General features: G+C 34.3%; 1 protein-coding gene and 1 pseudogene across 2 annotated transcripts; one reads left to right on the forward strand and one right to left on the reverse strand.

Moving 5' to 3' along the window:
- Nucleotides 1-2,846: 2,846 nt before the first annotated feature.
- On the reverse strand, nucleotides 2,847-5,963 carry LOC112285836 (proteasome subunit alpha type-5-like; annotated as a pseudogene). Its single transcript, XR_016502082.1, has 9 exons — nucleotides 5,911-5,963; nucleotides 5,677-5,758; nucleotides 5,276-5,347; nucleotides 4,823-4,936; nucleotides 4,406-4,507; nucleotides 3,941-3,999; nucleotides 3,736-3,838; nucleotides 3,465-3,530; nucleotides 2,847-3,203 (listed from the first exon to the last, which is right to left on the reverse strand). The product of XR_016502082.1 is annotated as a proteasome subunit alpha type-5-like (transcript).
- A 3,743-nt stretch (nucleotides 5,964-9,706) lies between these two features.
- LOC112278741 (large ribosomal subunit protein P1) lies at nucleotides 9,707-11,151 on the forward strand. Its single transcript, XM_024512443.3, has 4 exons — nucleotides 9,707-9,850; nucleotides 10,362-10,485; nucleotides 10,667-10,749; nucleotides 10,993-11,151. The coding sequence occupies exons 1-4, from the start codon at nucleotides 9,782-9,784 to the stop codon at nucleotides 11,044-11,046; spliced, it is 330 nt and encodes a 109-aa protein (XP_024368211.1). The 5' UTR covers nucleotides 9,707-9,781; the 3' UTR covers nucleotides 11,047-11,151.
- The last annotated feature ends 3,082 nt before the right edge of the window (nucleotides 11,152-14,233 follow it).

The following is a 14,233-nucleotide window of genomic DNA, read 5'->3' on the forward strand; positions in this document are numbered from 1 at the left end:
CCATTGCCTTCTCTTACGAGCACATCGTGGGCTTTGATGGTACAATTTGGATTCAACCCGTTGTGCTTAAATGGATCGTACGACTCAATGGCTGATGATTTGACACCCCGTATGATACAACAGTCGATCTGAGTATAACTTATTGCTAACATAACCCTTGTTGGCTTTGTTCGCCAAAACTTGTTACGTACAATGCTCCCTGACTCATATCGAAGTTACGGAAATTGCTGACAAATGTTCCAGGGGGTCAAACGCACACAATGTTGTCAAAGGATCCTTGACCTCAGACTTCTTCAACTGCTTTGCCAGTGGCGACGGAATGTCTGAGATGAGCCATTGTAGAAGACCTGCATGAGACTTTACCTTCCGCTTTACCTTCTCAACACACGAGTCCCGACATTTATTCGAAATGGGCACCGTTTGCCAGTAGAACGATCAACGTTCCCCATCTGACACCCAAAGTTCCAGGCAATCTCTCACCACCCACGCAGTACTCATTCACCTTTCCCAGCAAGCCATCCAGTTTACGCACATCTACACCCGATGAGGTGTATAACTCAGTCAATTTGGCAACAACTGTCCTGAAACACTTTCAATAATCCAGTTCACAAGATGGTTATCTTCCCGACGCATCGACGTATCTTCGCTATTCAACGGCACTTGCGACAGCGAATGAGAGATCGTGGTTAATGTGAGCGTTAACATTCCAATATAGATTTTGGGCAATCAACGTTGAAGGATCATTTGCCTTTTTGAAATGTTCCAACTATGTCGCAGGAACTTCATCATCATTTCCTTCAGCAAAATTCAACAATGCTCTCCTATAAAACTCTGCAAATATCGCTATGTACTCCCCAACCCACGACGCATCATGAAACCTCTGAACATCACCTTGTTGGCCCTTGACAGCGCCATCGGGGTTCGCGTCTGGAATTTTTTTTCTCTTGTAACCCGTCCATAATAATTCGAAGTGTCGCTTGAGTGGCTTGCAAATACAATATAAACTCAGCTTTCCTTTCTCTCGTTTGCATAAAGTATCGAGTTAACTCAACTAGCGATTCGTGCGCAAAAGTCAAGTTTGTACCATACGGTGTTTGCAAGAGGCTGAGTAACTGGTCATCCGATTGTGATTGAATGACATGTTGTTGAGGCAGACCCAAGAACAGTGCACTGCAGGCAAGAGTCGCAAGATGAAGAGCAGCGTGTAATCACCAACGACACAGCAGAGACCCATTGAATTAACCTACGCTCGTTTGCAAATGCAGTTTACGATTGGCAGAGCGCACCGGTTTCATATTCTCTTGACGAGGACGATCACCTCCTGCACCCCAGTTGCCATTGGGTGCATAATCTGGGCATTTTACTGACAAATGACTGCTAAGGGACGATAATAGACCGTGGTTGGAGGAACAATTTCTATGACTGATGCTCTACAACCGATTAGGTCTATCAAACCCACTAATGTATAACTTACAAACACTTCTTCAACTGAGTAGCAAGTATTGAAGAAATACAAGTTTTAAGTCCTAACATTTAGCATCAGCAAGTTAAAACAATAATTGGTGGTCATTATTTATGAAATAAAGAAATATTGATGGAGATATCTTTTGTATTAGCGTGAAAATATGTGTCTATTGTAGGGGGCTGTCATTGCCCCAGAATCCTAATGCTTGTACAGTGATCATTAGCACATAATCAAACATTATAGTGCCAAAGGTTGTTAAGACAACTTATATGTAAGTTTTATTCAATAGATTTAAGTAAAATAAAATTTTACTTAATTTTTTAAAAAATAAGTTTTAAAAATAATAAATAAACAATAAATTGTTTGTGGTTGTTGTAGGAAAAAAAAAAAAAAAATCTATTAAAGGTGAATTAAGTAGCATTTTATTCTTCTAAAAGATATACAAATAATGACAAAGAAGCACAAGTAAATAATTACAATTTAGTAAATTCATTACAAAATTACATTAAATAATTGATATGAATTCTTCAATTATATTGTTAATAATATATTTTTAAAGATTTAACATATCATTAAGAATTATTTTAATCAAATAAATAATGAGATCTAAGATTGGTATATATATATATATTATAGATAAAATACTTTCAAATAAAATAATAATATATACTTTGTTTTTTTAATCATATCAAAATAATTTTACAATTTTTTCTTATCTTTTAGATTCATTTATAACTATGTTAAAAATTACCCCATATATATATTTATTTATTTATTTATTTATTTATGATTAGTTAGTTATTATACTCTAACTTTAGAATAGAACCATTTAATAAAAAGTAATTAAACTTCTTCAAGTGAGGAAATCAAAACTAAAACTACAAGACTATAACAAAGACAAAAACGAATTTTTAATAACACAAGAGACACTTTTGTTTAACACAACATCCTTTAGGAGCAAAACCTCCAGTAGGGGACTGATTTTCAAATTATCTTACTGTATTTAAATTTTTCTTGACTTTCCATATGACAAGTATTAATTGAAAACATCTCTGTAAGCACCACTATTAATCACATGATTTAATTAGTGATTTACAGATATAATGCTTATTTTGAAAATTTTGTTTATTGTTTTCCTTACAATAAACATAAAATATATTATTTTTTTCATAACTGGTAATTTATCTTAGAGCTCTTGAGTTTTGTGAGTAAAAGTCTTTCAGTTGCGCTTACATACACACTTAATTATATGTGTTTTTATTTTTTGTGTTTTATGCCTTGCAATGCTATACAAAATTAAATGATAAAAATATTGCAAAAACACACTGCTAAATTGAAGTGTGTGGTGTACAAGTACATACACAGAAGCTCGACACTCACATCACAACACTGGAAAGAGTTTGATGAAAAAAGTCACAAAGATCAATACATATACCGTACTCGAAATAGATTCCTAACTTCGGCCAATAAATGGCATCGTAAACGTTTGAGCCGTTACTGGCTTCGGAGCTTGATCTCAACATTTGCCACTCATGCGACTAAAGAAACTTAAGTGTGTGGAGTGCTTAGGAAAAATGTACGAGCTGTCAAAGGAAAAGAATTTAATGATTGCTAAACGAATGAATGCATTCAACTAATCAGATGGTTACAACCATTGAATAACAGCCTCAACCTCTTCAGGTGGGTACAAATGATACTTCGGAGATACCTTAGCAATGTCCACATTCGAAGATGTTACCTGCCAAAATAGAGGATCATAGTTTTGCTTAGCCACCTTGGTTTGGTTTACCTAAGTTATGCAAGGGCTCTTAGCTATACATCAATACTCCGAGGACAGAATTGAGAGAAACAAAATGCAACAAAAAATAATCTACTCGCATACTACTGAGTCCTGTGTACATGACCATCTACTTGCAAAAGGAGCAGAAATGTCCAAAACTGAACAAAAAATTAAAAATAAAGAACAAAAAACTATGGTTCAATAAGACCTGCTTATTACCTTTTCTTCCATGACTTGCTTCAAAGTTGAAAGTGCTAAAGTCTCAGCCCCTTCCAACGTCATATTCTGCAATAAAAACCTGAATTTAGAGCGGAAAAACCGAAGAGACTGAATTTCCGTGAAGGTCACGCTACCACAGGATCGCCGGTTCATACGAATGTTCAGTCAGGATTGCCTTAGTACAGAAAAATTAACAATTCTTGAGCAAGTGAGAACACTGAGCAATGCCACTTTGAATACTACGAATAGACCAACTGTGACAGTGATGTACCCTGTTGAAATGTTCTTGAAGCGAAGTATCGGCACCCTCTGACCCTGAACCAATCGCCTTGGCATCACACTGCCAAAATGTTCCAGATAGATTTGTGTAGTACCTGAAATACAATCACATACTTTCATGCTTCGCTAAAGAAAATTCAACTATTCAAGAATAAATCAAGCTGATGAGGACACCACGAAAAAAGAAAGTCACTTACAGGCAGGGCCCAGCCCCATCATCTCCAGCAATTAACAGGGAAACTCCAAAAGGACGCGACTGCACATTTTAATCAAACTCGAATCCTTTCATAACCATCTTAACTTGACATGAAAATATGCTCTTTAACCTCAACATTGCGAAAAAATGTTTGAAGACTACCAACAAAGAAGCTTTAAATCCGATAGATCAAAGGTTTGTGTATGCTAGCGTGTAATACTCAGATTTACAAGAGATATGCAGACAAGCAATTGATGTGATACGAAGTGGACACGATTGATATCCTGCTTCCAATTACTGATTGAGGTCAATGAAGGGCATCAACATGTGCGAGTAACCAATGTGCGCCCAAAACCAACATGGAATGAGTTGTCGAATTGGTTTAATCCTCATTTTATCAATATTCAACTCCATTAGCAGTGCAAATTTTGTCCAAAATTTACATATTAAAAAATTGACCAAATACCACAGACTCTTCGTCGCCTTCTCCAAACCGTAGAGCCAGATCGCACAGGGCTTGCGTAGTAGACTCTACACTCATGGGCTCATTTTAAGAAAATCTGTGGTTCTGCAGGGTTTAACACACAAGGAGATGGTAGGTTAAAAGCCAGAGCGAATCGCCCCACACAAAGCAGGAATCATAATCCTGTACATGTCTCGGTAGAAGTGCAGCAGGTAAAACAAGGTATTGTCAATGAGTCATCTGCTCAATTATAACAGCGTATCAATTTTTGCAGCCACGGTCTAAACTTTAGTTGATTGCATCTTACGTGATCCATGGTTAGTGCAGGGTAAAGAAAATTGATAAGCTGTATTTAGCAGAATATCTGTGATTCCACTTACAGTATCAACAGAAACATCCACCAAAGCAAAGAACAAAGACCTGAGTTTCCACACGGCCATGCTTGACAATTGTGTGAGCATCCGCAGTGAGACCGCTCATGGCGCATCCAATATGCTCATCAATTTCCGTGATCTATTCAACACTGGTGGGTTCCTACAAGTCCACAGTTTCAAACAAGCCTGATTAAGTATACCAGAGAAAAAGTAGAAGCAGAGTAACGCTCGCCACAACGTTAAGATGATAGTACGTAAGCTCAAAACAGAACAACTCCTCTAAAGACCCACATACGATTGAGCTTTGCTTTAAACTCGTGTTTAAAGCAGATGTGACCTTAAGCGTAAAGATGAAGCAGCATGCAAGCCAAATGTAATACTTTCGTCAAAAGCTGTAAAATTTGGTGTGTCCTTCATCGCAAAAATATATTTCTTATTATTGACTTGCATACGGCAATTGAAACGAGGGACTTCGACTCAACAATTTACCAATAGGAACTGATGTGATTCGCTTCTCTACAGCCAGGACCACTCCCTCCTTAGTCTTTAATCCCACCGCTGTTGAGCCAAGCTGCCCGGTTGCCAAATCAATCATCAGAAAATGGTAATAATAGACACCAAGCCGAGACCTGCCATGTGCTGAAAATGACAACAAAACTAATCGGAAGAGAATCAGACAGACTGATCATACCCGAAATTTAAAGATCGAGATAATAAGTTGGATTGAAATTAAACCGCAGTTAGTGCCTGTTGATCTAGACCTTCACTGCTGAACAAACGATGGCTTTCAGTTGTTTACATAAGAGCCACATTGCTACAGCGTCGCGGAACTGGACTTACACATCGAAATTCGCAAAAACTTCACCCGTATCTTTTCCACACAAAAAATAATTTTCGTACCTTAATGGCTTCAATGGCATATTCCACTTCGAAGAGCCGATCCTCGGGAGAAAATGTATTGACACCTCTGTCATACTCACTCCTACACACCACAATCATAATCCATCATGTAAGTACTGGATCCATCTCCTTTCGTACACATTCAACAAACAAAATAACACAGGAAATTTTTAAAAAAGAAAGAAAAAGAGAAAAAAGAAAAAAAAGAAGCAGAATTCAGAATTAATGTACAACTTATTCAGATGTCTTTGCGCTTGCGAACGTCTCCACAAACATTCCTCCCCGAAAAATTACAACTGAAACGGAATGAACACGAAGCCACTGCAGAACCGAACTGCTAGACATTCAAGTATATATATATATATATATACATGCACATTCATTCATTCAGTCGTATGTATGAGCGTGTGTGTGAATTGGATTCAAATTTTGACGGAAGAGTGAAGACCGAGATCTGTACCTTGTGAGGAACAAGTCGATGGATTCAGCTATGGATTTAGCGTGGAGTGCAGATCAGTTCTCACTCTTCATGTCCCTCGCTATGAAAGCCCTTATCTCTCCCCCGCTCTGTCTGTCTGCTTGGCTTGAGGTCCCATAACTTTGAGGTCCGTTTTGAGATCTTGGTCCAGATATTTTTCCAGATATTGTCTTGTTTGGTCGATGCAAGGAGAACATTGCTTATGAGAACACATGTGAAGATAAACTATATTTGTAAAAAGGGAATGATAAATAAATAGACCCAAGATTTTACTAAATTTATCCACCCATTCTAACCATCATGAAATAAAAAAAATGACTTCTAGATTTATTTCTCCACTATTGGATCTGCAATCAATAAAGTCCAATTATATTTTTTGTCAAGGGTGGGTCTATTCAATAATTGAATAATATTTAAATTTAAACACCTATATTTTAGGGTGGGTCTATTCAATAAAAGTATGGATCTATATAACATTCATATATATATATATATATATATATACAAATAAATAATTACCTACTACTAATTTTTGATTGTTTCACAACTTGGAGTTATTGGGCAATTTACATGTCAATTTAATTCATCACCATTGTATTATTGATGTGAATGAGTGTACAATGAGAGGATTTGTTTGCAATTCAAGCTTACAATTACAAAATACATACAAGTAAATAAAAATATAATAGTAGTAATAATAAGAATAATAATAATAATTATTATTATTATTATAACTCTTTTAATAAAATATTGCACATTATGTACTATTCAAGTGTTTTTGAAAATTCCAATTCTCAAAGAGTCATTAAAAATTATTATACTATCTTATTATTATTGTGTATTTTTTAACTTCTTTTGACTTGCATATTTTCTATGAAGTGTCTAGTGATGATATTTGATAGGAACATGTACCTCATAGAATTACTTTGTTTACTATTTTATTTAGATTTAATTATGTACACAAATGTCTTATAATAATTTATTTAAATAAATTTAGAAAAAAATATATTTTATTTATATGATGAATTTAAATAATATTTAAATTTAAACACAACATTCTAAATTGATGTAGAAAAAACACAATGCAAAAAATAATCTTTATATACTATTAATAACGGCTCCAAATTTATGAATTGGTTTTAAAAATAAAGATTTAACACTTCTTTAATTTAATTGAAATTTAAGTTTATAAAAAATAATTCAATAGTATATAATAATAAAAATCTGAAGAATAATTTTACTTATCTACAAAACAATTTTGACATTAACTCCAACTTATTTACCAATTGAAACATTATACTATATAAAAAATTCAAAGAATAATTTTTTAAGTGATAATATATATATATATATATATATATATATACTAATTTTTAAATATAAAAATATATTTTTAGATAAAAAACATAAATTAATTTCTTAAGCATGGTTTTGTAATAAACAATTAAACATGAGATTAGCCATTATGATTTACAAGGTCACAAAGACAAAGATGTTAGAATTTTGCATGCATGGGTTATTTTAATTATATATATATATATATATATATATATATATATATAATATTTTTTAAAATCTAATTATTTGAAAATTTAAACTTAAATAATATTTAAAATTTTAAATCTAACTTTAAAAATTGGATTTATATTCGTAAATATTATTTAAGTCCACGTATAACTCTTTAATTTGTAATAAACAATTGCAGCAAAGAAGACACACAAATTTTATTTTTAAAACTTTAAAGAATTTCTTCTATTATTTTATATCTTATAAATTTATTTGAAGATTTACTGATCCTCAAATATCCAAGTTGTAGATGATTTTTTAACAACACTAATAATAATTTGTCAATCTATCAAAACAAACTATAATAAAATTTGATTTTATATTTAATAAATTTAAGTTTTAATTTGCCAAAACAAAGACATTTTTTTAAGTTATAGAGATTTTTTTTTTAAATATAAAAAAACCCTATATTTGATCTAAATATTTATATATATAATTTTAGAGAAAATTAAAATCAATCTATCTAATATCAAATCAACTTATCACGTGACCTCTTGATAATGACTATATTGATTGCCATATACCTCATCTTTGCCATAGTTGTCTTTAACTCTTTCTACCTTCAATTGTGCATTAATTCGCTCCAAATCAATTAATTTTTATGCACAAACTTGTTGCAATCTAAGCAAGTTAATCATTTTAGTTTGTTAATCTAAACAAGTTAGTTGCATTGCACTTCAATTTAGTTTTAGCTTCCTTCAACTTCTTTTACTTTTAGTTGTTTATTTTTATATGAGAACTTAAATAAGGTTTTTATATATCTTAGCAGTGGATTAGTTGCCATCTTATATTAATTGAAAATATATTATAATAACATACAATTGCTATCTCTAGATAGATGAATTTAATATTTGGATAGGTTAATTTAATATATCGTATAGATATATGCCTTCGTGTTTTGGTGCATTATTCTTCACCTCCTGTCCGCAAGTCTTACTTGAGTTGCGAACATCTCATTCGCGCGTCCTTTTTCGTATTACCAGTGATCATGCACTGTGAGCTTTCTCAGGTTGTGGTTAGTTGCCCTCACTTTATCGTGCGCAACTTGCCAGACCTCACGGGAGGCTACAGTAACTGTATTCTGAACTTAGTATGTAATCAAGCAGCGATTCACCTGAAGAAGTAAATTGGATGGTTTTGGAGATTATATGGTGTTGTGAATTCAATTCTCATTGAGGTCCATTCCCTACTTCACCCTTGTGTATGTTCTATGATGACATTTCATTGCCACTAACGCCCCCACCGTCGCTTCAAGCACTGTTGATCACGTCTCTTTCCGCGCTCAATGTCGCGCTTGCTCTGTCCTAGTGAGAACAAATCAAATTTACACAAATTAATATCTCCACACACCATATTCTCCTAGTTAACCTTGTAACTAACACACTTACAACCATTGTACTACTACTGCTATTTTCGCCACCATTTACTGCACCTAGTCAGTGGACCCATTGTGGGAGTGAAATTGTGAAGAGGTCTGGGCTTCATGACGAGCAGATTGGGATGAACACGTTGGGTATGATTGATGTGACCGTGTCCGTCTCAGCTTTGCAACCGCTTCTGTTCTGGTAAGTCTACGCGCATAGATGGTGGAATTTTTTTAGTTGTGAGATCATTAAGAGACGACCGTGAGCCAGTGAATTTCGGTATTCGGTAGAAGCTCAGTTGCACGTGTGGTTAGCACAATACTGGTATCATCAGCCCTGCAATTGATCGCAATTCAAGTCAACGAGGAATATTTGCAATCGTAAACAACTAAGATTATAATACAACAAAACTCTGACTCCCACAAACTCAAATGAATGGCGCTTCTTTTGCTAACAGTGGGGATACTCACACACTAGGAAATTGCCGGGTAAACGGCAAATGAGACCGCCGTCGAACCGTGGATCTTTCCTGAATTGGACGGTGGAGATTAGACAACATCTTAACCTAAGTTCGATTTGGTGAAGAAGGCAACCTGAGATGCTTAGAAGTCTTTTGAACTCTTGCTCGCGGCTGCTGAACCGATCCGTGGTCGTGTTCCGGATTCCGACGCAGTGGTTCTGCACCCGCTTTGCCAAAATGTCGGTCAGCGAGCTTGCCTGCACTTATGCTAGCCTCATCTTGCACGACGATGGCATCGCCATCACGGTTAGTTCTCCTGTTCCTGATTTCCGTTTTTTCGTGTTTTGTGTGTAGTGTTTGGGTGTTGTTTGTTTTGACTCCGTTTTTTTTTTTTTTTTTTTTTTTTTTTTTCCCTTCGTTTTATCTGTTGGTTTTATGAAGTGTGTGTCCTTGTTTTTTCAACCTTTTTGCTTGGAATGATATTCAATCTGATGATCTAATTTGACTTGGCAATTATCCTTATCTTACTGCAATGCGGGAGTAGGGCTTAGAATTATCATGGTGGGAATGGCATACAGTTAGGAACTCTCTGGAAAGCACTGTGTATGCTAGGGTTTGCGTCTTCTGGAGCAACTCCCTGTGGCCTTTATCAGAGCGGAAACCCTAGACTTCTATTTGTGGATTCTAATGAACCTGAGCGAGCTGTCTGACTGTCGGTCCATATCTAGTTCTAATATTGATTCCGTATGATAGCATTCAAGAAACAGACCGATGAATTGTTTGCATTTGCTGATTTGGGCCGCTGTAATCCTGTCAGGCCGACAAGATAGCTGCTCTGGTCAAGGCTGCCAATGTGCAAGTAGAGGGCTACTGGCCCGGGCTTTTTGCCAAGCTATGCGAAAAGAGAAGCGTTGACGACCTCATCACCAATGTTGGAGGTGGTAAGATGCTGAATATCACTACCATGAACTGTTTAAAGTAATACGTTTATTTATTTCAACCCATCAGAGCTATACTCTTAAGTGCCTCAATTAGACTCGCGAAAGAATCCACCCCCAGGCCGCTTGCCGACTTTTCGTGCCCATAGTCGTGCAACTCACTCCGAATTCATGGCTTTTGTAGGAGGTGGTGGTGCTGTTGCTGTGAGCGCCGCACCTGCTGCTTCCGCTGCTGCAGAGGCTGCCCCCAAGGAGGAGGAGAAGAAGGTGAGAGAAGATACCTTGCATTATCGGGAAAAATAAATCCTGTACTACGTATTAAATTTACAGTTATCAGAGCTTCCATACTTCATAATACATTGCTAACTGTACACTTTAAATCATGCTTGGCCTATCTAGTTTAGTAAGCTACTTCGTCACGAGTTCTATCCATGGCGCCTCCGCCTGTGTCGGATCTTTTCATTCTGGGCATAGTTATCAATAATGTGTTCTTTGTGGCGATGATCGCAGGAGGAGCCAAAGGAAGAGAGCGATGATGACATGGGATTTAGCTTGTTTGATTAGATGATCATTTGTCAATTAAACACGACGGATGAATATTTTTTCTCATGTTTAGTTGGTGAGTTACTTGTGAAAAGGAAGTTTTTAACACCAAAATTTCGTTCTCAATGTTGTCCTCTTTGTATCCTTGGAGTGATATTTCTGACATAAATGCAGGCTTCTGGGGGATTGTTTCGTAGTGAGTCTGGGGATCTATTCAGTCATGTTACAGGTTGGGCTTAAGCTCGTAGGTAGGAACTCCCAATGACATGACGTGAAGTCGTCATGTGATGCTTCATCCGTATTTCAGAACGCCTCCGCTATGGTATTACGCCTCCTCTGTGAAATGAATGCAAGTCTTATGTGCAGCTGCTATAACATGCAAAAAATACAGGTTCCAATGTTTGATGTTCACGACATGTATTTTAGAGTCCTTATGTCAAGGAAACTACATGGGAGGTAGCCCTCATTGTTCGAAGGAGAAAATCCTCTACCTCTTGCTGGGTCATCCCGCATATTGCAATTTGTGAAGCCCAGTGGTTGTCTACTTCACAAGCCTTCCATCAAACAGCTTGCTTCTGCAGCAGATGTGGATGAAGAATAGGGTTTTGTCAGCATTTACCTGATGACTTCTTTTTGTTGGTCGTGCAGTGATTTGATGCTTGTACAGACTCATTTGTAGGCTCTAAAAGTTCACGTTGGGGATTATGAGCTACTTAGTTTCTGGTCCTTTATGCCTGAAAACGTTGTTGAATTTAGTTCGCCCGATGGTTCGGGTCGGTTTGGTTTAAAGCGACAATGCATCTCAGGGTGGACATCCTATTCGTAGGGTGGATGCAAATAGCAAGTGAGTACGTTACAAGCTTAACTGAAGTGGCCAGATAGTAAAAGTTTTTGGCAATGCGATGTCGCATGAGGGAATTCTAGATTTCCATTGAATTTGTATATTTCTATACTCTCTAATCAACCTTGATGTGTCCCATCTGCAAGTTAAATTGCTGTAGTGGTTAGCTTGTCTATATATGTTCTAACAAGTATCTTTTACTTTTATTTTACCATGTTACACCAAGTGAAGCCACATGTGTAAATTGGTTTGTGTCTTTGTCCACACTATATCTTCATCACCAAAAGCGTTCAGATGAATCCGTGTTGTCCAAATGCGCATCCTTGAAAGAAGACTTTGGATTAGCTTCAACCTTTGAAAGAATTTTGTTGATAAACTTTTCGTGTAGCTACCTGAATGTTTTCGAAGATTCTAAATGCAGAGTGTTTGAATGTACTGTTCATGCTGATGATGTGGTCCCATTCCATGTCTGTTTGCTTGCCAGTATGGCCAAAACTAATATGAAATGGCCTTTGCTGTTTGGAGCATTCGAAGAGAATAATTTGAAGAAGAATTAGAATTGCTTATTGATCCTCATTTATTAACAACCATGCCTTTTATCTGTATCAATCATATCAACACTTATTCTTTTTTTGATTTTGTGGCACTTGGGTTGAACTATATGTCTTTCCAATTAAATAAAAAGTTTGTAGATATCATATTTTTCCACTTTGAGTCTCATAAATTCCTATGCAAACTTTGCCTTGTATGGTAAACAATTAAATTCCATTTCTTGATAATGTATATTTGGAACAATTCAAAATTTATTTATTGGACCCAAGAATATTTTAATTGCATTTTACTGCCTAAGCTTCTCCTTTAAGATTTAAGTACTTTTAGAATTTTGACATAGCCTTCTACAAGTTTGGATCTATTTGCATCCTTTTGTTGACTAGTATTTTCCAATTGCATTGTGACTCTAATCCAAATGCTTCCCATTGTTAAATGAGAGCTGTTAGAGGAAAATTGAATGATAAATTCATTCCTCTCATAATAAGGCTTTAAAGCAAAAAAGAAAATGAAAAAGAAATACCAATGAAGACACATGACTAAATCTTCATCCCTATTTTGAAAATTGTGATGCCCTACTATACACATTATGGCAATTATTGATAATAAAAATAAATTTAAAAATTGTTTATACATGAGGAGGTCTTCTTCTTACACAAGTATATATTCTTTTTAATTATTGTTGTTGTTGTTGTATATGCGGACATATTTATTTATTTGGTATTTGTTTACTTTATTCTATAAGATAAATATAAGTCTTCTTTACTTTGTCAATGTCTTTCTCTTTCCTAGTGTTGTTTTAAGAATCTCTAGTCTTCTTGTCTTTAGCAGTAGCCATTCTAGTTTTGATGTATTATTATCTTGGAGTGTATATATACTCTTTTTAAGTGACACAAGAATGTATTGAAGTTTTTATTGTTTTAGATTCATATCCTTGACATATAAACATCTAAATAATAATATGCATCTTTCTTTTGTGCATTTTTTTTTTCTTTACTTAAAGAAATGCATCTTATGTGTAAAAGCTCACTTTTTAGTTAATTTAAATTATATGGAAGTTATGTGGAGTGTAGTGATATTAATTGGCAATGTAATATTAATAATTCTTTAAATGTATATTATTAATATTTTTAAAGTTATTACTAAATTTTAAATTTTATTTTTATTAATATAATATTTTTTTAAATTAAAGAGAATCATTTATAAATATTATGAATCTATCTATAAGTTAAAATAGAAATTAAAAAAATATTATAATACATTATCTATCAAAAAATAAAAACAAAGATTTCTATTATTATTCTTTATTAATATATATATATATATATATATATATATATATATATATTATTTAGTTGTAAATACAAATAAATAATACATATGGTAAGAAACTTTATAATACATGAATTATACTATAGCTAATTTTGAGCTTAAAAAGTCATACTATTTAGAGTAAGATCTGAAATAAACGAAAAAAAAAAAAAAAAAAAAAAAAAAAAAAACTATTTGTAAAATACACCATATTTAAAGTTATAGGTTCTTGGTATATAATATGGTAGTATTGATGAAACTTCTAAATCTTATAAAGCTTTAAGAAAGAAATCTTATATTTCTAAAAACTTAAATACCAATAACTTTGAACAATAAAATTTTTAAGTTTAAAGGTGGTTTTACTAGCAAAAAATAAAATAGACTAAATTTTATCGTATACAATATTTTGAATTTTTTAAAACTTTTATGACAACATTTATTAAAATGTTAATAGAAAATTGATATGAATATTTTTATTTTATTTTTATTAAATATAATATTTAAGAT

Source organism: Physcomitrium patens, chromosome 1 (assembly GCF_059467195.1).
Source record: "Physcomitrium patens ecotype Gransden chromosome 1, ASM5946719v1, whole genome shotgun sequence".
In the NCBI taxonomy this organism is placed as follows: Eukaryota; Viridiplantae; Streptophyta; class Bryopsida; order Funariales; family Funariaceae; genus Physcomitrium; species Physcomitrium patens.